Raw genomic sequence first — 26909 nt, forward strand, 5'->3', positions numbered from 1 at the left:
TTGTTATCGATTATCTTATTTGCTCGATATTTTCTTTTTTAAGTAATGTGTCCTGACACTCCGCGATACGCGCGCATTACGATTCGATTTTTATCTCATAATTATATACGTTACTTCTTGTTTTTGAGCATATTACGTCTTCGAGTAGATTCTTTTTTAGAATATTTCATTGTTGTGTGTGTAATCATATTAAATATATATAGTACATACCATACTATGCTTTTTATAGTTATACGGACTCATTCACACTAACTTTATCCGACATACGGGCTTAGATATCAAGTAAGTATTTCGTATCATACACATTGACATTTTCCATTAAGATATCGATTAGGTTCTTCAGTTTTTGGATTTTGTCGCATTGCTCATATCGACGTACCATCGTATGACACTTATTTGACAACTGGTATGAGTTCGTACAAAGTTGAATGTGTCTTTCTTAAAAGATTTAGGAATTCCATAATTTATCTATTTTGTAATGTTGATGCCTGAATAAATATGTGCCTTTTTTTCGTGATCTTCCAGTTATCAATAAATATTCAAATTTTTCGAATTGTTTTTCTTACATTGGCAATTTCTTTAAACAATTATATATCAATATACATATAAATATCAAAATAAATAACAAAAACAAGGAATAAAAAGTTTTAAAATATGGGTAAAAAAATATTTACTATTCATATATTTTAAGTATATTCATATATACTTAAAAATAAATAATATATACACAGATGATATTAGACTAGAGTATTAAACAAATTAGAATTATTATTAAAAAAAATACTTAAGTGATAGTAGAGTAAGTAAATAAAGTATTGAAACCAAAGAAAAGTGTCAAATTAATAAAAAATTAAAATTAACACAAAGATATAACAAATATATATACAAAAATTCTATTAATAAATATCTATATCGAAGTTTCTACTACTGATTGATTTGTAATTGAAAAAAATATATAAGAATTTAATTTAAAAAATGATATATTCAATGGATACTAATTGCGTAAACAAAATTATTGCATTTTATAAAGTATTCTAAAAAAATCCTTTACTTTATTACAAAACTACTATCAATATTTCAAAATGCTTAATAAATCATATAATACATTATGATCCATATCCAAACGATTTTAGGCACTGGTTGAAATTTTGAAACAAATCTTTACATGTCATACACATATGTGAACACGAAGCAGTTAGCTTCAATGTCGACGACGTGCCCTGTCGATCGTGTTGTTAAAAATAAATCTCTCGCAAACTGAAATCCTGCTCGATTATCGAGCATTCGTCCGAATGTTACAAAGATTCAGTAATTTTTTGAAACATTTTCTCTTAACGATCACTATATTATGTGAACGCAAAGTCGCAAATTGTCATGCTAATTCAGTCCTTCCATTTCAAAGGATACAAAGGTGCCTTTGTCCAAGAAAGATGCGAAAAATGCATCTTTCAGGAGTATAACGCGAGTGTCGATAACAAATGCACTTCTTCGAGTCATAAAGTATCTTCGATTGGTGTCTTCTTGGTCTGGTTGACTCTCAATCATTGATAGGCACTGACGACGTTCCTCCTCTCGTTGTTTCACCGCGCGCGCGACGACAGTTTCCGAGGATCGATATCAGCGGATCAGCGTCTTCATCCGAACGAAAGGTTGATGTGGGTGGGGCTCGTTGTTCGAGGCAGGAGCAACACGACGCGATTTTTTAAATCGCATTGTTTCTGGAGTCTTCAGAGGCCTCTCAGTTCGTCCTATACGCTTCCAGTGTTGCGCGATTAGGCGACTGAAGCCAATCCTCTTACGATCACAGAACTGTCTCCATTTCGGCGATTTCCGTCCTAGTCATTTCGTCATCGGGAATCCTATCACAAACAATTACTTATTTTCGCAAAATCCGTAATAATTTGGAATGACATACCTATAAGTAAATAATCGCATAATACTATATAACTTCAAAAAGATAACAACTCTGACATAAAATAAGTATAAAGAATGAAAATCATTGTGCTTATTTTGTTACATTAATATAGGACGTTAATATACACATTATTATAATATTATAATATATTATAATTGAAACATTAATATGAGACATTAATAAAATATATTCTGTCATATTACATTAATATAACAGAATTACTTATAGAACAATGCTATTTGCATGCAAATACATGTTATCTAAAAATCAAATATTTTCAACAATTATACAATTACATAATTTAAATACACAAATATATATTTTGAAATTTGATAGATTTTACATATACACATGTATAATGTAGTTCACATTATCTATTAAAATTAAATTAATAATAAATTATATGTATTCAAATAAGTGATAAATTAATAATAATATATATAATTAAAAGACAATTAAAGAAATTTATTTTGTGAAATTCTTCATGTAATATATAATTAAGGTAAATAATATCGCATTTTCACACAATTAGTTTCTCCGATCCAACGTCACATAATTCCTCGCTTTTACCTGTAAATCTCCGTGGGTAGGAACGTCTCGGCGTATTCCGTACTGACCACATGGTTTCTACTCATGTCCCTCGGACGGGCAACCTCGACGGCATCGATGTACCTGAATATAAATGATCGGGAATTATGCCATCGCCGTCATAACACTATGGAAGTTGCCTCCTACACGTATAAGGTAAACTTTATCATGCTCTCCGTCTTCGCCCCGATCACGGCACTTTCTCAATATTCCCCAAATTAATTTTCCCCCCGCGTTGTTGTCTCGTTGTCGCCGTCGGACATTATAGGTAATTAATCGATTAACCGCCACAAACTACAACAGGTAATTACCAATAATGTACACACTGTTGGCACCGATACGCCTAAATTATCTAGCTATTTCCTTCTGGAATTCGCATGCCATGCCCATACATTAAAGTAAAAAAAAAAAAAAAAGATATCCGTGATAGTAAGAACGACACGAAAGTGTATGAGCGAGAAATACTTATATATGCGTAACTTATGCAAACGATCTACCAGTCTACAAAGAACTGAGAGAAGCGAAAAGCGGCTATACCCCTAATCTCTATACGTCCCTCTTATTCTACTTATTGATCCCTCTAAGCGAGGCGCCCGCCGTCGTCGATCCGCGTGATGCTCGGCGTCTCTTCTTTCGCCGGACATTTTTTTTTCTTCATTATAGAAAAAGTGAAGTCAAGGGGAACGGAGGTTGCGCGAGTTTACGAAACAACAGAGCCTCGCGGGATCGCGCGAGTCGTGGCAAAATTTTATCGATCAGTGGAACGATCTTTTGCTACACCATGTGAGACCGATTACAGTGACGTAGGAACTGCAGTTGAATTCAAAGTGTGAATACCAATTGTGTCATGGGATCAGAGTGTAATTATATGAAGTGGTTTCAGTTTTTTAACGTTCGAAGTAAAAAGGACTTTACGAAAGGGATTTGCAACAGCTCTTCTATAATGCTACACATTAGCGTCACGATTACGGTCACGCTATAGAATAGTCTCCGATTAATTTTAAAAGTAGTGATAATTCATAGATAATTGTACCATTCGAATAGCGTTGAAATGTTTTGATTGTGTTAAATGTTGTTATGTTTAATGTTGTTATAATTAATTATAACACATAATAAAGACGTAAGATAAATCAGAGTAATATATCACTACTAGGACTTTTTTTTTCAAGTAATTTGATTATGAAAAATTATATTATTCCAAGAGAGAGAATTTTATCGAAGCGTTAACAAAAGGATATTTTAATGATAGTTCCTGCGTCACTGAACGTTCTTACGTGTAGTTTAGCATTGCGGACTTACGAATCGAAGTATGGCGGTAGCGGATGCGGAGCTTCCACCGCCAATGGCTCCGGTTGTGTATGGCGGTCCGAACTTTGGAAGCACCCTCGCCACCAGCCGAGACTTCCGGATTTCCTCCTTTAAAAAAGCTGACGTGGATATGTGCCAGGCTTCCTTCACACCATCGAACCACCAATTATCACTTAACATGATCCAAATAAACCATTTCCCGTTCTCTCGAAACGACACCCCGGGTACCCCATGTAACACTCTACTCACGTGGAGGTTTCTTTTCTTTTATTTTTCAAACACGAGGATACGGATGGATTCGCTTCTCACGAAATAAGAATAAGATTATCTACACAGTGAGCATATGAGGCCGCCAACGGACAATAGAAAAGAAATCAGGTGCGAGTGCTAATATTTGATATTAAGGTACGTATGTAAGCATAAATATGTACACGATATATATTGTTACCGAAACTAAATCGAGATGGCAAAGCGAGCGTTTTCAATGGAATATATCTAAATAAATATTTTTTCCATATTTTACATTTCTCCTATGTTAAAAAAATGCAAATTTAATTTTGTAGTATTTGAAATAAATACAGAACGCTTATATGTATATATACACAAATGCAATTTATCAAAAATTTCACCAATAATATCGTTTTTCAAAAATTGAGTTTTAAAAACATATCCAAATTAAGATTATTTTGAAATACTGAAGAAAATAGAACATTAATATTTAAAGAATATTAAAATTAATAATAAATGTTATTTAATATTACATTTAGTACATTTTAATATGCGATTTTAATATAAAGTAGCAATATTTTGAAAAAAGCTTGTCAGTAGTAAAAGAGAAGATGAAAAAAGAAGAAAACGTGTTGAGCACTTCCATGCAATATTAAAAGATGTCGACGCATTTGACATCCCATCGAAAACGCACGTTTTGCTCTATTATAGATAGATGCATGCTGTGCGAACAAGATTCCAAGTGATGTTAGAAAGTGGGTTACTACTTAAGCTCAGTCTGGAAATTATTCGAGATGTGCTACTTTCGTACAACAATAATTTCCGTAATAAATTAAACTGTAACATGGAAATTTGCATAGAGAATCGAGCATAAGTTTGTTCAAGATATTAGAACAAAGACAGGTATAAGAATAACTGTGCAACTGCATGCGTAGATTTTATCACGGGTCCACTTCCGCTTTGCGAAGTATAATTTCCGGAAAAAAGTAAAGAGAGTGTGGAAGAGACTCAAAAAAAGCTTTCTAGAACAAAGGTTTTTAGTTTCGGAGATGGAAAACAAGCGACAGCACTTTGGGAAAAGTATCTTTTGTGAAAGCGTAATCGTAATCTAGAGAAAAAATGATAGAATATGTATAATGCTGATCGATGAATTGAATGTCTCGTTCTCTGCCACATTTTTTACTTAATTTATAAATCATGTCAATTAATCTTTCAATGTCAATGTTAAACTCAATTTCACGACGTATTGGTTATTGCTGAATCAAACATTTTAATATAATTATTACCAAAATAGTTTTTCACAAATAATTCTTATTTTTTTAATCCCTTTAAATTGTTTCTACGAGCTTTGTATTTTTATTTGAGGTATGTAATAGTTTTTTTAACAGTATCTTCAAACGTACACTGAAAAAACACGATCACGTTTAAAATAAATTAATTTAATTTTTGTTGTACATTGTGTTGAAATTGAAAAGAATGTTATTGCAGCTAGATATATATATTATGTAATATTGATTCACTTTTATTTTCGTCCTGTGCAACGCGCGCTAAAAGAATTACCATATTTTTTTAAATCTCGTTTACTAAAATTAAAAATTTTTCAATATCAATAGCTCGTAACATTAAATTTTCATTTTCTCGTCGTACACAAGTATGACATTTCGATTCAGGAAATTCCAGAGCATTAAAAGATTAATTATATAAAAAAAGGACCTCATTTGTTACAGATTTCTGATGCAAATATCAAGACGAATTATTCTAGAAAAAATTTGAGTTCTCTGTTTTAGTAAAAAGCAATAAAATCAATTAAACGGAAAACTGTTATGATCGAATTATTTATGAGGAAACGATTCCTCATCGGATATTAAGCGATCGAGTTCGAAGATAATCGAATAGCATGGCTGATGAGTAAGAGGGGCAAGTCTCTGTCTTCGCAAGCCGTGCGATTCAACTTGATCAATCTGGCTCTTCGCTCGATCGCATTGCAAATACCCGGTGCAGTCGAGTACTTTCGTAGTTTGATACGGAATTAAACGGTATTAGGAGAAGGGCGGAGCGTACTTGGTCTGAGTTGGCTTTATTCCGTGGGCCTCGAGATCCTTCTCAAGCTGCCGTATCCTGATCTTAGCCATGTCAAGTTCGTGCTTGACCTTCCATAAGTGGGTGTCGCAGATCGGATCCTTGCATCTATGATGCCTTAAGATATCTTGCGCTTCGTACACTGCACCACGAAAAGTCAAGGACTTTCCCACGCTCTTTAAATAAAACATTTTGCATACTGTGTTATCCTCTTTAAGTTTTCAATACTAATCGAAGTCTACGAAAATAGATATTATCGAGTAAGATAAAAATGTATGCACAAGGATTTCTCGATATATTTGCAAAAAAATTAGAAACATCCAAGGAAACATCCTTTAGATGTTAAGGTACTGTTATATATGGAATTTAATTTCATTATAAATTTATTTTTGGCAATATATTTTAAACATTTTGTATTATATTTTGTCCTTAATTCTAATAAATTTTTATCAATTAAATCATTTTACTCAAAAGATATACAACATCTATCGTGAATTAATAAAAAAATAGTTTATATCATTGTGTTGCACGGTTTTAAAAAATATTATTAATATTTAAACATCTGTCGCCTTCTATAGGTGGTTTTAAAGTTAAGAATGACCTAGTTCCAGAAATAGCACAGGAAATTAAGAGATTTTCGCGATATTAAAATCCGCAATGCTTACCAAGCTGAAAATAGCGCATGTGCCACCGTCGTCGCTTTTTGCCAAATGCTGTCTGATATATTTGAAGTACAGGTGTTCCAAAAGTAAAAAGACTGCCGCCAAGAGAATACCCATCATCAGTAACAGAAATGCGCTCAAGAATTGTTCCAATGCTAGCGGATCGCTACTCTTTTGTACTTCCTTCCCAGGTTTGCACGTCCCAGTCATCCAGTACCTTCTCAACCGCTCCAGATCTCCTAGAATTGACAGAATGACGTAAATACGAAGAATAATCGCGCAGTAATCCATCAAATAAAATTTACGGATCTATATATTTTACACACACAGAAGGATCTTTTAGATGTGAAAGTATTCTTCGGGATGCTTAAAAAGATTTGGAGCACATGCAAAAGTACCGTTATCTCTATAGTCCAACAGCCGCTTGTTGAACATTTGTAAGTACTTTGAGTTCCTGGAGAACGCCAGACCATATCCCGTCATGGCATACCATGATCCGACCGTTAGCAATCGACAATCCTCATCCTGAGCGACCAAATAGTCCAAAACTGTGCCGTCATAAATGAACGCATCCATTTCTCTGCACAAGTCATAACAGATACTCTGTACCTTATTATACTCTCATAGAGATATTTTAAATCCGCTTTACGTTGAAACCAATGTCGAGAGACTTTTTCTAATTTATGTATAATGCTATAGAATTAAATATGGAGTGCTCCACTTTAAAGATAATTAAATTTTTATTTCTTTAATCAGTTTTAAACTAACATATTTTTATACTAATTATATTTGTTGAAATTCGTATAAAATATAAACGTATACGAATAGATCAAATAAAATATTTTATTTCAATTACTAAAATCTTTTGCAATTTTTATATAAAATCTACTAAACAAAAACATACAAATTAAAAAATTTATTTTTTTTAAATAGATATCTGTACACAAATCGTTTACATAAACGAGAAATGTTTTTATCGCAATATAAATTTGCTACGCTTTTATGTTATTTTTAAATAATTGTTTTATTTTTTATTTTGATTTGTCTGACAATTAAATTTTAAATTCTATTACAAAATTATATTTACCCAGTAACGACAGCTTCGATACCGTCTGCAACGCTGGTTTTGTTGAAAGCCCTCATGTAGGAGTGCATCTCCTTGAAATACCTTGCTAGCGTACTGTCTGTGTGGCTCCATGGTATCGTGCCGAATTTGAACATGGGTTTGTGAGAAAAGGGCTTAGCGAGCCTGTGATCGTCCACACCGCTGAATTCATGAAACTCTTCCCGCGTGATCATGAAGGCAGCCAAATTGGCAGTGTAAATGGCGAGGAAGACCACGGCAAATAATGCCCAGACGTTTGTCATAAATCTGTGTAGAACGTTGACATTTAGTAACAATTATTTTTAATAATTTTTATAAATTATGTGTTTTATTTGTGTGTTGTAAATATTTAATTCAAATACTTTGCAATTTTTATAAAAATTAATAAAATTATATTATACTGTTAATAAAACATTTATTTGTTAAAAAACATTTGTTAATTAATTTTTAATATTAATATTTTTTATCATTATATAGGATTCTTTAATTACAACTATAATATAAAGAGATAAGGACAATGAGCCAATTAAATTTTAAAGATCTTTAATTATAGTAATTATATTATACCATATATGTATTATATCAGTTTCAATAGTAAAATAAATATCCAATAAAATTAACATTAACAATTTTCTTCTAAGACATATGTTTAACTTTAACAAGCTTTCCTCTTTCATATTTATATTTCTAATATATTTTATTAAAGTTGTCTCAATTCTATTTTAATATTTAAAATAAATAGAATATGAGTTAACATAAAAATTGTATAATTCAATTTATAAAACTGAAGCTGTATCAACAAAATGTATAACTTATACCAATATATGATTGACAATTTATAACTTGTTGGAGTAATTTATATTTCAAAACGGTAGTCGGCAAGTAAATGTTTGCTCAGAAATATTTATGCACAGCGACCGATCTCGAATGGTTAAGCGAAGTACCGGAAGACTAATTTGTCGCTCGAGTTCTATCTCGGGTCGGTAATTAAAATTCGTCGGGAAAACGACGTTCTTGGGGAAAAGGATCCTTTTCACTGACCTAGCTGTAAATCCTCTGGGAGAGTCGATATGGACGGCAGCCTGAAATAATACGGCCCAGACCAGCCAGTACGTGCGACAGAAGGAAAATCGATGGTTCGTCGATGGATTATTCTGCAGAAAGGAAAAGATCTGTATCACTAACATAAAAAATATTCCATGTAATGATAGCAGTAACATGAGCAAAAAACTTGAAACTGCTCATGTGTACATTATAAGAAATACAGTACATCGTTATTACATCCTTTCCAATTAAAAATTTAATTTAACGATTATGATTATGATAACATCGCAGTGGCTTTTATAAAACTGTGCACAAGATACGTGCAAAACAAATTATCATACGTAATGCTGAAAAAAAGTAGTGAGTTATTATATAAGGACATCACGTAATGATAAAAAATACACATACAAAATATATACAAAATAGTAAATTTCTGTACAAAAATTTTGTTAATTATACAAAATTGTACGAACAATAACTGCAAATTAGAAGCCAGTATAAGTATAATATTAAAGAGGAATGTATTCTTTTCATTTTCGACTACAAACACTGAAGCATGCGTTAGAATTAATTAGTTATTATTTAATTATGACACCACAATATTTGTGCGTTGAAAAGGTAAAGGTGCAAACGAAGAAAAAACATATATACGTAGTTAATAAAAAGCGAAATAAAAAATACCAGTTTTTGCGCAGCGCCTGAAGGGTTTACCTTCATGTCGAACCCGGAGGGTGATGCCCACTCGAAGAGCAGTATCATTATCGTTGCGGCATGTATGGCAACAATGCCTACTAGCATCCACGAAGCCGTGTCGAACGGTTCTGAAAATGCATTAGATGCTAAAGCAAATTCTGTTTTGGGTTATACCGACATGTATTTTAGCGCCATGTATTTTCGTGCGGTGACGATTCGTGCGAAATTACCGCTTTTGTAAATATTCCCTTAATTTATACAGTAATATTAATATTTCAAAATAACAGTAACATGCTTCCGTAAATAGTTTACTTAATTTATGTAACAATGTTTATTTATGATAAAGATAACATATATTTTTTAGATATATATGTATATTATCAATTTATAAACATGTTCACAAATATCGTTTGCAAAGCGGTTTCTATAATACGTTTCTCACCTAAAAATGCAGTGGGAGATATTATGCCTGTTCTTTTTGCTACAACAATGGCAATACCAGTTTCCATGTAAGGAACAGTGAAATCGACCACCGCTTCTCTTTCCGAGTTGATCATCAACGAAGTCATTACCATATCGGTCTTTCGATTGACGAGATCAGCTATAAGCCCATTCCACTTCCCATTCTGTATATAATAGTTAATGAATCGTGATATTTGTTAGATATGTCAAAAAGTCAATTATTCTTCGCGGAATTGTTTTTATCGAAAAGCAGAATTCATTTTATTTAATGTTCGTTGATTTATAAATGTAAAAATATATAACGGAATAATAAAACACTGAAAATTATTTTGCATGCTATGCAAGATTGAAACGAATATTTCTTCTTATTGTTTTAGCGTCAATAATCGTAATTCAATATACAAATCTCGTGAGAAAACAACATAAAATGATGATGATAATTCAATAACGTAATTAAAATGCACAGTAAACGAAAAATTATTTGTTTCGAGCCATTTAAGCTGCTGAAGTGTAAATATATGTTGCATCGACGGAAGTAACTTTTGTGCAGCGGAAATTAAATGCGTCGAAAGCTCATTCATGCGTTCATTTCGTAATAATACTCATCAGCTGGGTCAACACACGTGCAGAGAATTACTATCGTCAGATAATACGGCTTTCAAATCACATAGTCCTACATCGAGAGTTGCAACAGTAGAGCACAATTAATTTTCTCTCTTTTTATATTCGAAAAATTTACCAGAGGTGTTAAGACTAAAAGCAATCAGTCATGCCTTTAAAGCTGCATTACATTTCGTTCGCGATGTAGGCGTCTGCTGCAGACATGAAAGGACAGAAAATTTTAAACGTCCAAAAGGAAGAAATAAGAGCGTCGTTGCGGCTGCGGTAAATGCTCCGCGGGAATTTTCTCGTTGCATTACAAGACACATTTATCTTCCGTGCGACGTAAGTAAGCAGCACCTTTCATGAATTTTGCTCAAGCTCACCTCCAAAGTACCCCACTTGCCATCCTCCACCCTTACGAGCTCGTAAGTGAAACCAATTTCCTCGGAAAACTTCTGCAGCAGATCGATGCAAAATCCGCTACAGCATTGATAAAAGCTCCCATTCTTTTGTGCCGATTGAATATCCATTCTGGAACATAAAACGGGAGCTCGTAAATGATAATATCTGTATCAGATACGGGATCGATGTATTTTATATTTGCGTGTACAATTAAAAAAAAAAAATAAAATTTTCTCAAAGAAAATTTTTGACATTATCTTATATAATTTACGTACATATAATTTATATATATATATATATATTCGTAAAAATATTAATTAAAAAACTGAATAAAATCGAACTAAGACATTAATTTATAAAATTAATATATACTTGTAATTATGAATTTTTACAAAATGAAATTAATAATAATTGATGCTTGTAAAAACAAAAATAAAAATAAACAAAATATTAAAAACTGCATAAATCAATCATATAGTTCTTTTTTCTCTAATATAATGTACATAAAATATAAATATGAAGTAATAAAATAAATAAACAAAATCGAATATTTTAACATTGTTTTCTTATTCATTAAAAAAAATAAGCGAATAAATTACTATGAAAATAAAAAGTGATAAAGAGAGAACCATTATATTGAGAACTTCATTAATATAAAGAATATAATTATTAAAAAGCCAAAGAATTTCAAAATTCTATTTTTACATAAGAAACATAATGTTAATGTAAAAAGATGAAAGGGTCAATAATGACAGCTTGGTACCTTAAATGTTAAAGCAATGTTTGGCTGTTTTCACTCAAAAATTTCTATTATTTGCATAATGAGGTAAACATTCTTTTAAATAATAAACTTTATATAAAAAGTGGAATAATGCATGTATTTAACAAACTATAGTTGCGTTTTTAGAAAGGTTATTAACTTAATGAGACATCTTTCGAAAGTTTTTCATTTAAGCGTCCTGATTTTTTACTCCAAGAATTTTTCGTCGTTCTTTTAGGCGATCTTGGTTCATTCTTTATCCTAGTTATAAGCAAGTGCAATTAAATTCACCACAGCTGTGCCATTCGGGTCAGATGTCGTTGAGGCAAGAACTGACAGCCATTGTTGGCCGCCTTTTGAGAAAATCGCTCCTCAAAATGAAGCCCTTTCATGCATCTGACATATACAACTAACAAGATTCACTCTAAGAGTAACGTTAAATTCTTTTGTGCATAAAAGTCTAAGTCATGATTAATGCTGATACACCAAGGGCGCAATATCATTAAGATGAATAAAGTACAAAGGATGTAAGAAAACGGAAGACAATCATATTAAGGATAAATGAATCGGTGGCTTCTTAAACTGGAAAATGTTAAATATTTAAAGTAACAATTCTTTAACAAATTTTTTTTCTCTAAAATAGCAATTTTTTCAATTTTTATCAATTTATTAATTTTATTTTTTAATTTAAAGATAAAAATAAATAAGGAAAATAGTATACTACTATAATAACAATTAATCGAGAAAATACTAAAAGTAAGCCAAGTAAAATAAAATTATTGGAAAGCCACGAAAATTCCACGTATTGGAAATCAGTTTGATGGAATATATTGATTATAAAAAAAATTAGCAATTTGACGTACAAATACACGCCAATTTTATCGTATTTATGACGATTGTGTTCACATCAAGTGAATCACATAAATAAATGTGATCACATAAACTATATAACGGAATAAAGATTTCAAAAGCCGAGTACAAATAAATTTTCGTTTATTATAAAATTATGATCAATCGTAAAGATTTGTTTATACATAGGCCGTACGTATTGCCCATCCCCTCGGATTAGAATCGACTGCGATATCATGGAAATTCTGTATACTGTTTGTAGGGAATATTAAATATCGATTGCTTCTCTTTTCTTGGGTATTTGAAAAACAATAACTTTAAGTTTAACACGGAAAATTCATAGCTTTGATTTCAACATAAATTGAATATTTTGACACAAATACTGATATCGATTTCCCAGTAGTATAAAATTGCTTAAATTGGCGGTATCGAGTAATAATTGCTTCAAACATTTGTTCCAATGTATTTTATTTACAGTCAAATGAATGTGGCCGATTCCATCGAAGCGTAACTTCAAATTGCTGATTAAAAGTTTGCTGACATCGCTTTACAGACGCCGTGCTCCATTTAGCATAGTGGCAGTAGAGAAACAAATGTTTTTCCTTCATTTTTATTGTTGCAGCAAAATATTAGAGATTAAATTCATCCAAAACTTTTGGAACATTTAAACAAAATGCATATAGTTTTATCAACGTAAATAAATAGAATTTGATACATTCTGTTTTGTAAATAAAAAAATTTCAATGGAATTTAGAAAAAAATATCACGTACATTTAAATTGTGCTCGTAACAAATTTTGTTCTTTAATTAGAAAATTGATGATTATCATTGTTTTTTATTGTAAATTATTTTCTTTTTAGTTGTCATATTCAATATTTATTTAATAATGATCTATTGATTTAAAACGATATTTTTTTTAAACAGAGCGCTTTCAGGAAAAACATGCAGAAAGTGAAATAAAATATGAATACAAATGGTAGGTATAAGTTTTTATAACGATATATTTGGTAGACTTTTGCATTGTTTACGGTGTCGATTACGGCATTTTCGACGATGTGCTGACATGTATGCGACACACGAAAATATCGAATTCCAATACCCACACTGAACAAAATTCGGTATTGTACGCTATCACGTCATGTCTTTTGTAACATGTTTTCGATTTCGAGAGGTGCATGCAATATATGTTTGTATGCGTTTGTAATATTTTTACACGATTTGTAAAAAAAAAGATCGTCTGTATAAAAAGGTATTCATTACGTTATTTAGAACCTTGTCTATTTTTTACAGAATATAACGTAATGAGAGATGTTATATATAACGTATAAAGATATATATATATATATATATATATAAAGATGTTATATATAACGTATAAAGATATAGGTACATATATTTGTAATTGTACTTTAGTTGCTATATGAAAATATTAAAATCTTCCTGAAGCGCGCAGGTGTGCGTATGTGTGTGCGCGCTCCTTTTTGTTTCAAGTGGAAATATTTGTCAAGAGAAAGTGAGCATAAAGACGAAGCCGCACGGGCAATAAAATAGATATAAGGCAAATATGTTTCGCGATGAGACAGGATGTGGGTCCCAATGGAAGTATATGTCGGAATCAGCGGTGATAAAATCGAATACATATTCGTGGGTCAGCCTGCAGGTAACGATGCCTAGAAAAGTACCATAGTGGAGGAACCATAATAAAATGTCCCGCACTGACATTTATTGCCACTCTCTCTCTGTAGTGGCACAGCGTGTAAAAGGTGCTCACAATTTCGAGGGAATGTGAAGCTACTATTGCCTCTGAGAAAAATGTAGCGTCGCGTTAAAAACGAGAAGTTCACGCTCGTAATGTCTTCAACTTTTCAGTTTCAGTCGCGTTTCAGTAATGTGTTAGATAAGAAGTACGAACTTTGATGTTACTCTTCGGAACTGACATTTTCACAAGACTTTGTGATACGCCCGGATACGATGGGCGTGTTACACTTTCTGCGATAGTTTATTATATGTTACAGGTTTCCATAAATTAATTTTACGTGGAATATTATGTTACTTATTACTTAGAAAGTTGAAGATTTAGTTTTGTTATATTTATGATGTAATTAAGGTCGCGTTCTGATATACACTGCCAGTACTGAAAATCTATAGTATATGTAATGTGAATTGTATTATAAAATTTCAGTACTATAGCAGTGTATATCAAAATACGGCCTAAGTAGACAATTCACTCAAAAATTAAATCATTATGCGCTTTATTTCTCAGAAATAATTCCAGATACTTTATTAGAAAATGCTGACGAAAATGGACATTGTTTGATATGCAATTTATGTATATTTGTAATAATAATTTGTCAAGCTCTATTTTCTGATGTATTTAGTTGATTTATTTTTGCATCATAATTTCGAGTTAGATATAATATGCGAATAATAGATTGTTCATATAGAAATATTCAAAATTATGCATGCCGAAACAAGGCAGTTCTGCTAGCATAAACTATTTCCGAGTTCCTAACACGAGGATCGATAAAGCTATTCATATCAAACTTTCTTATTGTTTTGATGTCGAATAGTGACGTTAACGTACCTATTTTAAAAGACACGTACAGCCTGTAATTTATGAAAACATTATATAAGTCACACACACACACAGACTATCGTACATTACACAGATGTAACTTGTATGTATCTTTTCATCAAGATGACAGTGAAACTATACACCTCCAGGGGACGGAAATGAGCTTCCTTCTCTAAAGTAAGATTCTTGGAAATTATAATATTACGTAACTTTGAAATTTCATATATATGAGCCGTCGCTGCTAGCTTGATAACGTCTTCTAAAGATTAAACACTTGGACATCTCTATGTTCACTACTGCAACAAGTATTATAAATTTTCACATTGCGACGCTCAAGATTCATGACAGGATAATATAAATTTATATATAAAGTTTCGTTAATAATGATTTAATTTATTATATAATATTATATATATTGTGTAAATGTATATTTAAATACTTTTAATATAATATTTTTTATTTTTATTTTTTTATTAATATAATCTCAAGAAGTTTAGTAAAAAATTAAAAAGACATAGATTATATTATATTAATAAGAAGTCCTGCAATCGGAAACAAAAAGTCACGTGAGAATGTACAGTTTATACAAGATCATAAAACTACATCATAAAGTTATGTATAAAAAAATTAAAATAGTCACTACAAAAAATAAATTTGTACTCTCAACTCATACTACGAGTGACGCACAAGACTCTTCTTGCCAGTCGGCAATAATGAAGTGCACTCAAAGTCACGGACACGTTTGTCTGACAGTAACGTGCGACTACTACTGCGAGTGGGTAATGTAGGGTAAAACTGGCACTTGAGTATTATATAAAACGACATTAATCGCAAACACTTTACTTGCGTAATTTTAGTCAACAGCCGGGCAATGCCTGATATTGATTTTTTCAGAAGCACATATGGGACATGTGCCAACTCCATCGATTATAATTTATACAAATTTTTTTTCATTCTCTATAATACGAACAACCATATTGTCTTGGATATCCGTAGATTCGATGTATTGATTGCTACAACCGCAAATGCCGTAAAAATGCACTTTAAATTCGCATTATGGATCGATCCAACGGCAGTGATTTGTCACAATGGACAGCCGATTATCGCAAATCCATTCTGTCGTATATCAGAAACATGAAAAATGAACGGTAGCTCTTTGCGTAACGTTTGTGACCGCTTGACAAATAAAAATCATTTCTGAAAGATTAAGTGGTTCATGATATACACGTTCCCGCGATTAACGGATTAACTTTTTACTCGAAATCCAGACCTACTTTGGTAAAACATGTTTTATAACGTCTTACATTTGTTTGCTTATATTATATTTGCTATATACATAATATAGATTATTTCGTTTAGTTGATTATAACATTCAATAGTTTAAATCAATAAAAGACATAATTGAAAGCCAAATCGATTTTATTTCGCAGTTTAATCTCTGAAAAAATGAAGTTTATTCTGTATTAATATTTAATAAGAAACACATATTTTAAGGATACATTTATTAACAGAACAATAAAGATTTGTAACATAAATGTTTTTAACATTGCATTTAATAGAAACTTTAACAAATTAAATACTCTCTTACTTCGTAGAAATTTAATTATCCTAAAAAATGACGACTTTGTTCCCTTTTGAACATATTTTTTCAACAATATTACGTTAAAAATCTCATTCAATTACTCGGCGGTCTGTCAAGCGTGCTACTACTTTACAAAAAGTAAATTCTTTCGTCGTTCACAAAAGTAGAAGGTACAGCTACAAAAGGTGATCAAACTACAAAGAGGGGTTTTTACCTTCGAGAAGTATTACATGGGAATTCCGTTAAAGAACTGCTTTTCGTATCGATACAACGCTCTCGTGGTATTCGTTTTCGAATCACGTTCACATGACCTTCTCGTTCGCACATTAACATGAGATAGAAATTGTCAAGGGTATCTGAGTCATTTCAAATTGCTTTGTCTTACACTGTATATTACATATGTATATCATTATCAATTTGTGTTTCTGAATTATTGGGAACCGTTATTGGCCGAATTAAGGAAATCTCGATTGTGATTCTCTAACGAGATATTCGATATCTGTATATAGATATAGATGTGTCGAAGCATACGAATAATTTTCGATATGATACGATTATATGATGTATATGTATAGATCGTAAATACCCAATCAACAGACAATGTTTTTCAAATATATTTTTAATATTTGTTTAATATTAAATAAATATTAAAAGTATTTGAAAAACATTGTCTGCTCATTGAATATATCCGAAATTACTACATTTATATAGCAAAAGAGTTGAACACTTGTAATATCAATTACAAGATAATTACATTATAGAAGCGTTAGCACTTTTTCGAGATGCAGTTCATACGCACATATAGTCTATCAATAAAACTGCATTAGTTATATCATTGTTACATTGTCGTTAAGCAAAATGGACGTTGTCCATCATAGTACATCATCATTAATTATAATGCTTTCAAGTTTAGTGTAGGCGATTATTCAATATACTGTTACATTGATGTTTTAGATAAAATAGAGCTTTCTCACCGATTTTATTTATAGAAACTTATGTTACTAAAAATTATTACAAAAAAATGTTACCAATATATGAATCTAAATATACAGATAAGGATTTTAAAGATAATAGGGAAATATATAATAAAAAAAAAGGAATGTATACAAACGTTTTTATATTCTATTTTTATCACTGCAAAAATTTGTAATTATGCCTACATTTATGGAACCAACTTGTATGCATTTATGATTCACGTAACAAACGTTGAATCAAGTCGGACATCTCGAGGTTAATCTAATTTCACACGAAAACACGCTAATGTAATTCCTTCCGCTTCCTACTCAACTGCATTCCAAACCGCAAGAAGAGGCTGCGTTCCGCAAGAACTTCGCGTTTATATTCCGTTCCTTACTCGAGATAAGGACTCGGCCTTTACCATTTGTAGGTGTCTCAACCATTTCCCTTGTAAAGGACATCTAAGTGATTTGCATATTAATACAGAGAGATATGTTCACTGCTCGCGGTTTTGCCGGAGATTATATAAGTGCAGCATAGTAGAGTGAGCGTACGGTCTATTATGTGACTAGAATAGCTGCTGAAGTAGAGAGTGACGATAAAAATTAAAATAAGCATAAGAAGAATTGTGACCGTGACGAAAACGAATTAAATTTTATTATTCTAATTTTCGTATTTCAAGCAAAAAAAGAAATGTTAATTAATTTTTTGAAACATATGAATACATGGATAAAGAAGATTGTACTTTATCATATACGTATAATAAAACTTTGATGAACTCATTAAAATTTCGAGCAGACACATTTTTCTTTGTCAAAAAAAATCGCGATGCGAGGTAACATTTATTATCTCGTTCGTAGTACTCGTTTAATTGGATGAGAATGTGATCTCCGCGCCAAAGAAAAATTAAAAATGCAACGCAAACAAATTGGTATTCGTGTCGACGCGACGGTATATCATCGGTGAAATGTTACGTTCAGTGTAATTTATTGCCAATTATTCTACACCATGCGATACCTCCGCAAGTTTCTTACAGCGCTAATATCAATTCGTTAAGCGAGAGTAACGCGCTGTTCTCCTCGGCTGCACACAATTAGCAATTAGGTAATTCGCTATGTTCCCTCCAGCGACTGATGGAACGTAATTTTTATTTTTCATTGGCAGCAGTTAGTTGCTTCGCGCTGAACGTAAAAAAGATAATACAATGTACAAGTTCCAACTAATGGTTTAATCCTTTTCAGTGTCCTCATTTAAGTATGCATTCCTCGTACACTTGTACCGAATACATTTTGCTACACAGAATTTATTAACTTAATTTATTTAAATGAGAAACATTATTTTCAAAAATATAAATATACTCCGTATTCTGCATATTTTATTATATTTTTCGGATCATGAATAAAATCTATACATAAATTGTAATATTATACACAATAAAAAAATTTAAAGCAATAATTTAATTGAAATCTTAATACCCACCCTTTTAATATGCTTCATTATAAAATTACATCGATAAATATTTGTTAAAATTTTCTTTTATGCAGCATTTGGCTACTTTTCAATTATTAAACCATATTTAACTTCTCATTATCTTCATCGTAGTCACACATTTTAAAATTTCAATATTTATCTCTAAATAAAAGAATAGCGTTCTCAGTCAACATTTGTTTAATAATTGTAAATAAGGATTTTTTTGTTGCGGAATTTTCAATTATACCTCTCTTTCCCAAAATTCTCTTGCTAAGAGGAACTACACTAAGCGCTAATTCTCTTTCACTATTTGTCAACATGATAGCATGACCTACATCAATATAATGTGGCTGTTCATCTATGTCTAAATAATTTAAAATTAGTTATCTTCAAAATTAAAGAATTCTTATAACATATTTATGTTTTGAAAAGAATGGACCTTAATTTCTTTCTTGAAAAAAAGCTTGATTTTATATTGAATTATTATGCATTAATAAAATTTAGAAAAATATGTTTTAAAACAGTAAAGCTACTATTATAAGCAAAATTCATGAAAAAAGTGTTAAATTATAAAAAGAATCTATAAAGCATTCGCGCGTTAAATTAAAATAAAACGTAAGCATTATTGAAATTGTGACAAATCGTTGTAGTTCTGCACATAATTGTCAATTTGCGGATGTCCGTTGCTTTCAAATTTCTCCGTAGGCGGAGCAACTGCTGTGACATCGACAATTGAATCAGAAAATCGACTTTGTATCTACTTTGTTTCCTCTTCCATCGTAATTTCCTAACGCTTCTTCGCACGAGTTGCGTTTCTGTTTGAGAGAAAGGGAAGAGGTTCAATTACTTCCACGCTATTATTCTCGCCAATGCCTTTGGGAAACTTGTCGACGGGATATTTTCGAAGTACGATTCGAATCGGATTCTTGGACCTGACGTGTACAAATACACGTTAAAACGCTGTCTTCCTTTTTCCGTTCTCGTGCGTCACGATAACTCGTAATTTAATTTCTCATTCGATGACTTCACTACAAAAATAACAGAGTTAAATAACAGAAAGAATATTACAATCCAGTGATGTAAACTAAATATTCCGAAAATAAATTCTGAAACAAAAGAAATATAAATGCGAAATATATATAAACAGCAAATTTTTGATTAAATTATTGCAAAACATTTGAGGTAAAAGTTTTTTTAAATTATGTTGCATTTATGAATGCAGAAATTGTTCGTAGTATCACTTTTTCGCAATTTAATTCTTACTTCCCATTATAGCTAATAGCGTGTAGTATGAATATAATAAATTGTTAGTCCAACAATTTCTTGTTAAAAAAGAAAAAATATAGCAAAATGTTAAGAGCCACTTTACCTCGTACTATTTTCAACGAAGTACTATTGTTTTTAAACAAAAATAGATTTTTTTCGCAGACTCGAGTTTACACTGAAAACGAACACTGCAACAGCTGTCGCAGGCACCATACTGTATAGAGAACGCAGGCGGGAAAAAGTTTTTAACGTATATTACGTGACCCGGTTTCATGCAAATAAATACTGTTATATGCAGAGAACGTCTGCTAGAGGCTGTAACCCCAAACGATATCGATGATACTCCAAATTGGATAACGACATTCGAGAACACGCTCGATAAATTTTAACAATGCAGCTCGCGTTTAACATGAAGGTCGACATAAACGACCCGATAAAAATAGCACTTTCGTTTGACTATCAAAGTCACTATGATCACAATTAAGTTTTTTTCATATTCACTCTGCTCCTTTCCGTCATGTAAACGCTTTAATATCACCCGCATAAACGTCGTAAGTGTTTCGGTCTCTCCGAAAGGCTAAATGCAAACTCAAAAAATTTATTAAAGGCACATGACAAAGTGCTTTTTGATAGATTCATTTTCCGCATGATAAACGTTACATGTTACTGTAAGTATTAACTTGTCACTATGAAGCACAATATTAGTCTAGTCTGGCCTGTCCAATGCTTTCAAAGGCCAGCCCTTTAATTCTGGATTGAATGTTCGCCAGAGACACAAGGCTTCTTCCAACTTAGTGTAAAAGCAATATGTGTACTTTACTAGGACTCCCTTGTAAATGAAATAAGTGTACCGTTATGTTCGGGCTTCATATTTGGTCTTCGGCTAAAAGCAGTTCTGAGTCCGTCCTAATGAATTGATTTCCCCAAATTGTCACGAACTTCGCGTACTTGTAACGTCGGTATATAGCAGTAACAATAAAGTAAGTATCCAATATGTTGATTATTATCGTTAAATCAGCTTACTTCGTTTACTATTTAATAAAGTTTAAAATCTCAACCAAAAGTGAAATTAATTTTATAGATCTCACACAAATAAAGATGAAATAAATCGGTTTAAATATATACTTATCAATTTTACAGAATATTACTGTAAGTAGTAATAGTGTGTTTGTAGTCTGTCACTATTTTCCAGTAGTCAATTCTTTTACAATCAGACGCGTTTGTCATTGCGACATTTAATTTTTTTTCTGATTCAAATAATCTTAACAATATACAAAATATTTTAATATATAATTGTAAGTAGTATTATTTAATTTGGAAAACTGTACTAAATTCAATTAAATAGATGATATTCCAGTATACAATAAATATGAATTATTTAGTTTTTTTTCTTATAAATACGTATATGATATAAATTGTGAAAACGCATTACATATCGAAAAATAATCGTATTAACAAATAATACACATAAGTAGTCTCAAATTAACAATTAAAATGAAGCTATATAAATATATTAATAATTATTCATTTAAAATTACTTTATAAATACTTAAATATCGATGTATGGCATCAGTAGATATGCCTCTCCAATGAAAATATCCAATTTCTCATACTTACTCAACCATATCAGAATCCTTGGCCACACGACAATGAACACCACGATCCACTAGGCATTTTCCGGTTACAGGATCGGGCGGTGCAAGATTGATGTAGGGTGGCTCCTCCAGAAAGGTTATTTTGAGATAAAACTTCTCTGGAACGCCTTGCGGAGGAGTGTGGGTATTGCCCGGCCAGACGATGTCCTTAATATCAAGACCCTCTTTCTCCCAAGACTTCCAGACACCGATCTGCCGACAAGCAGGTGTAAACAAGTGTTATCAAATATAATATACCAGCTTTAAAAAATCGTTCTTAAACATCACATCGTTAGTATAATTTTGTTTTATATAATTAACATATTCTTTCCTAACTTTTGTTAAATAATATAAATAAAGATAAATGATAACATACTGAGAACATTACTTAACATAAATTTATCAGTGTGACAAATTTGAAAAATTTCATAAGAATTCTAACATGACATATTTGTCGTTGTAATTTTTTATTTAAATGTTATTTTTATTTTTCTCTTTTTTATATTATTATTAATATATATAACCTTTGATCAAATTATTTTTCAATTTCTTTTTGAAAATATTGTTAAAATTTTTTTTTAATTTATACATGATCCATTTAAATAATTCAAAAAGTATCTAATTTAAAAGTGGCAAACACAGCTTTTTTAATAATTCCTCACAATATTCAATAACGAAGACGTGCGTGAAGCATTTTACGATGCAACTTGAACTTATATTGCGTTAAATTTTGTATCGCTAGCGATTTATGCTTGATTGCGTGCAAAGTTGTTTTCAGAAAGTATCGGGGATGAAAGTATAACATGAGACCGAAGTAAAATTACAAAGTTTTTCCTGGATTTCTCTGACTCGCTACGTAACGAGTTTGATATGAAAGAAGGTTTTACTTGCACACCGATATAAATACGTCGTGTAATTCAACTTGCTTGCTTCTCAGGCATATCGTTTCTCACTATCGAGCGTGCAATTTACTTCCTATTCAGACGAAATTGTATTCGATAATGGAACGCCATTATTCAATGTCAATAAAAATTTTATAATACATCCATCATTGCTGGCGTTATCGTTTTAGAAAATTTAACATTGGTACCGATTGGTTCGATCGGCAGAAACTTTAGATACTTTGCTTATTGTTACGAAAAAAAAATTAAGGCAGGGTGAAGAGAATAGAAACATAATTACGTTCTGGAACAATTCTTTAACAGCTAAAATATAATTCAAGTAGAAATAATCAGCGTACAGTTAGCTTAAATTGGAAATTGTATTAATTCATAAAAAGAAATATGACACGAAGAATCACTTTGACCGAACATGGTCTTTTTCACAACTTATTAGTTTAACATTAATTTTATTTCTGCTTGAATACGCCTTTCCGTGTATTTAAGCAGAAATATAATTAGTGTTAAACCGATAAATTTAAATAAATACTAAAGATATATTGTTAATAACTATTTGAAAGTGTAGAAATAAAACAATACAGTAATATATATAAAATTTTTAAAAGTAATTCGTTTAAAAAATACAAAAACCGATTTCATGTTAAATTCTGACAATTCCGTAATTCTTGATGTAATATTAAGAGCATTGTAGTTTTGCTTCGAGCAATTTGATAACACGTGCTGTCGAAATGTGAAAATAACGCTGATGTAATTTACGCCAGTGATTAAAACCATTTGCACATATACCAAACATTTCTGTATGTTGAAATATATATGGTCGACCCAGGTCATGTAGATGAAAATACGTGACTGTCGCGTCGAAAAGAAGCGTGGGCGGCATTGAAAAATGCACTTACGCTAGCTTTTCTGCATCCCTCGCATTACATTCGTAAAAGCTTCGTCAAAAAATAAAATCTATCAATTTTTAATCGTAAATTCTCGCCGTTGCATTATGGTAATATCCATATAAAAAAAACAAAATATACATAAAAAGTTTTAATGAACTATTTTACTGGCATTAAATTTTGTATTTAAGAATTCTTTTGATTCTGCTATTAAAAATTGAAGATATTTTGATATTTTTTAAAATACATAAATAATTATTAAAATATAAAATCTCGTGAAATATCACGTAACTTTTACACTGTTATTTATTGAAAAAAAAATTATTTAATTACAAAATTTAATAAAAACATAAATTAACAACATCGTTACTATAATATTCTCTAAATATTAAAAATAAATCTCGTATTTGGTGTGTGATAGAAATAAAATATTCTCGTAATAAATCACTGATAGATATTATTTCTAATGATTAAAGATGAATTTATTACTTCAAATTTATTACAAAAAATGCTTTTGTTTTATGATAGGAAAAGGAAATTAGAAAAGTTCCAGAAAATTATCTGTTAATTCATAGTATCTGAAAGCAATATCAATTTCTGTTCTCATTACATATTATTGAGAATCGATTTATATGAAATATTCAGAATAAAATCGAAAATTATTCAGTGCAATATCTGCATAAAAAAATTGATGAAAGCGAAATTAAGATGTAAAATATTACATGAATAATGAATTCTAATGTATAATATTTTTCTGTAAAAATTATAAAGCGCAATTTAATTGTAGAAGATTTCTGCGGAATATATGAGACATTTTTTTTAATTATTTTTAAAAAGTAAATTATTACACTTATGTAAATATTATAGTAAGCATGTTTACTGTTTCAGATAAAATATGTACAAATCTATTTTTTACGCCCTATAAACTTTTCACGATATTTAAAATATTTCAACGTTATTTTCTTAAAAATAGTTATATACCCAGTATGAAACTTTCAGCAGACTGTATCTATTTCTGTCACACTTCATCGACTATTCATTGACTTTCGTGAGATGCGTTTAATCGAGTGCATTTGAACGCGAATTGATTTATTCCAAACATTCCAAAACGTTCTATTCAAAGAGGTAATTTTACGGCGATGTGAACAAGAAGTCAAACTAGGACAGTTTATTTACATCGTCAACATAACGTTCGCTTGTACATTTCCGTCATTTCATCGTATGCATTGCGCATTGTTGTTGTCAATGGTTATTGTCTCTGTTGACCCGCCAAAATTTATTTGTACCCTCATGTACTACAGCGAAGAAAGTAAATGACTTCTTGTAGAATACATAGCAACTTTTCAGGTGCGAGGGGCCAATAAAACGAAATTGCATTGCTCCAGTGTGAGTGTTTCAACTTCTGAATATGTAAAGTTCTCGTTGCCAATGCGCGGGAGACATCTACATATTAGAAACCAATACTGCACAGGGGAGTTGGTTGCACCGAGCATGTTGCCATGAAAATTCATATCACGCCCGTGTACGGTAGTATGATCGTACACTTTTTATCTCGTCGTGAGAAGAAACGAAAAAAAAAAAAATCAAAACGCACGACCTTTCAATCAAAATCCATCGTCCTCTCTAGGAAGGCCGAGGATCATCCAGGTGATTTATGCATGCGTAATTAAAAAGCTCGGGATTCGGTGTTACGTGCATTCGGAGCTTTTCGCTCGTATACCCATCAACTATGTTTTGCGCCTGTGAATTAATATGCACGCAGTCGCCGTGTTTTGTGTGTTTCGTTATGGAAAATCCTTCGTTTACGTCAGAATTACGACAAGCGCGTACGTATTTATGCGCTAACGTGGTTACGTAGGATCCAAAAAAGATTAACGAAAACGACGTCGAAACGAGATGTTCAACAAACAAAATCACGTTTAAGAGGATATGAAGAATAATCATAAATTTTAGAATATGATGTTATAAATTGTATAACAGAAATATCAAAGAAAATCAGAGGTAAATCATAAATGTATTATGTATCATTTAATCCTTCGATAAAACATAAAAATGATAATTAATTACAACAATAATTATAATGTTCATTCTAATAAGTCAAAATAATTTCTGAGATGCAAACATAAATGAACTATAGATATAAATTTAAAAAATATAAAAAAAGATCTCCCATCGTTTGTTATACCTCTTCACTTCTTTTTCAGATATCCAAGCCCGTAATCATTAAAATTGTATCTTCATTGTAATCCGCAATAACAATTAACAACGGGATAAATAATACGTATTTTCTTCTACTCTCTTGCTCGTTAAGCTTAAATTAAGCTTAATTTAAATCGCGGATATAACGTAGGTCAGTAAACCGCAGGAAAGACTCGGAAATTAAACTTTCATTAAGAAATATTTCGCAAAACGTCACATGCAATGATGCCGGCTACAAAGCGTCGGTGATGAATTAATGACTACATTAACATGCCATGAATTAATGAACAGATTACAAGTTCATTACACGAGTCGAGATTATACCGTGTTAACTGCGTACGTAGATACGCCATAATGCGTTCTTTGACGTTAATATTCTCTGTCGTGTTTCTCTCGTCAGGGCAATTGCAAACGCTCTTTTGACATGGGATTAACGTGATGTACCGTAAAATCTTGCGGTACATCCTAATTATCGTGTTCTCGGTGGTACATCATTCCCTAATTATAAGTTCTGCCGCCTGTTTAGTTTGTAACATGTTAGCAGTTACATCTTGTTAACCAGTTTGTTCCGCCGTGACGAAACCCGAAATTTCCACAATAATAGCAGCAGTTACAGTCATGAGAGATAGTGTAGATTGTAGGTTGACATATTGTAGGTTATATTGTGTATACGTGACAATTACTCAAGTACCTTAAATATTGTTCATCATATGTTAACGTTCATATGTTACTTTAAATATATATA

At 31.3% G+C, this 26909-nt stretch overlaps 1 protein-coding gene across 1 annotated transcript in view; it reads right to left on the reverse strand.

Moving 5' to 3' along the window:
* Nucleotides 1-1225: 1225 nt before the first annotated feature.
* The window catches only part of Nmdar2 (glutamate ionotropic receptor NMDA type subunit 2), an 81216-nt gene continuing 55532 nt past the window's right edge, over nucleotides 1226-26909 (reverse strand). Inside the window, exons 7-17 of the mRNA XM_018551729.1 lie at nucleotides 22166-22395; nucleotides 11071-11218; nucleotides 10065-10248; nucleotides 9641-9750; nucleotides 8927-9039; nucleotides 7868-8152; nucleotides 7179-7360; nucleotides 6784-7019; nucleotides 6101-6294; nucleotides 2486-2587; nucleotides 1226-1859 (exon numbers count right to left, since the gene is read on the reverse strand). Coding sequence (XP_018407231.1) covers nucleotides 1802-1859; nucleotides 2486-2587; nucleotides 6101-6294; nucleotides 6784-7019; nucleotides 7179-7360; nucleotides 7868-8152; nucleotides 8927-9039; nucleotides 9641-9750; nucleotides 10065-10248; nucleotides 11071-11218; nucleotides 22166-22395 — 1842 coding nt within the window. The 3' untranslated portion in view covers nucleotides 1226-1801. The remainder of the gene's footprint in view (nucleotides 1860-2485; nucleotides 2588-6100; nucleotides 6295-6783; nucleotides 7020-7178; nucleotides 7361-7867; nucleotides 8153-8926; nucleotides 9040-9640; nucleotides 9751-10064; nucleotides 10249-11070; nucleotides 11219-22165; nucleotides 22396-26909) is intronic.

This window comes from Cyphomyrmex costatus, unplaced genomic scaffold (assembly GCF_001594065.2).
Source record: "Cyphomyrmex costatus isolate MS0001 unplaced genomic scaffold, Ccosl1.0 scaffold10, whole genome shotgun sequence".
NCBI lineage: Eukaryota > Metazoa > Arthropoda > Insecta > Hymenoptera > Formicidae > Cyphomyrmex > Cyphomyrmex costatus.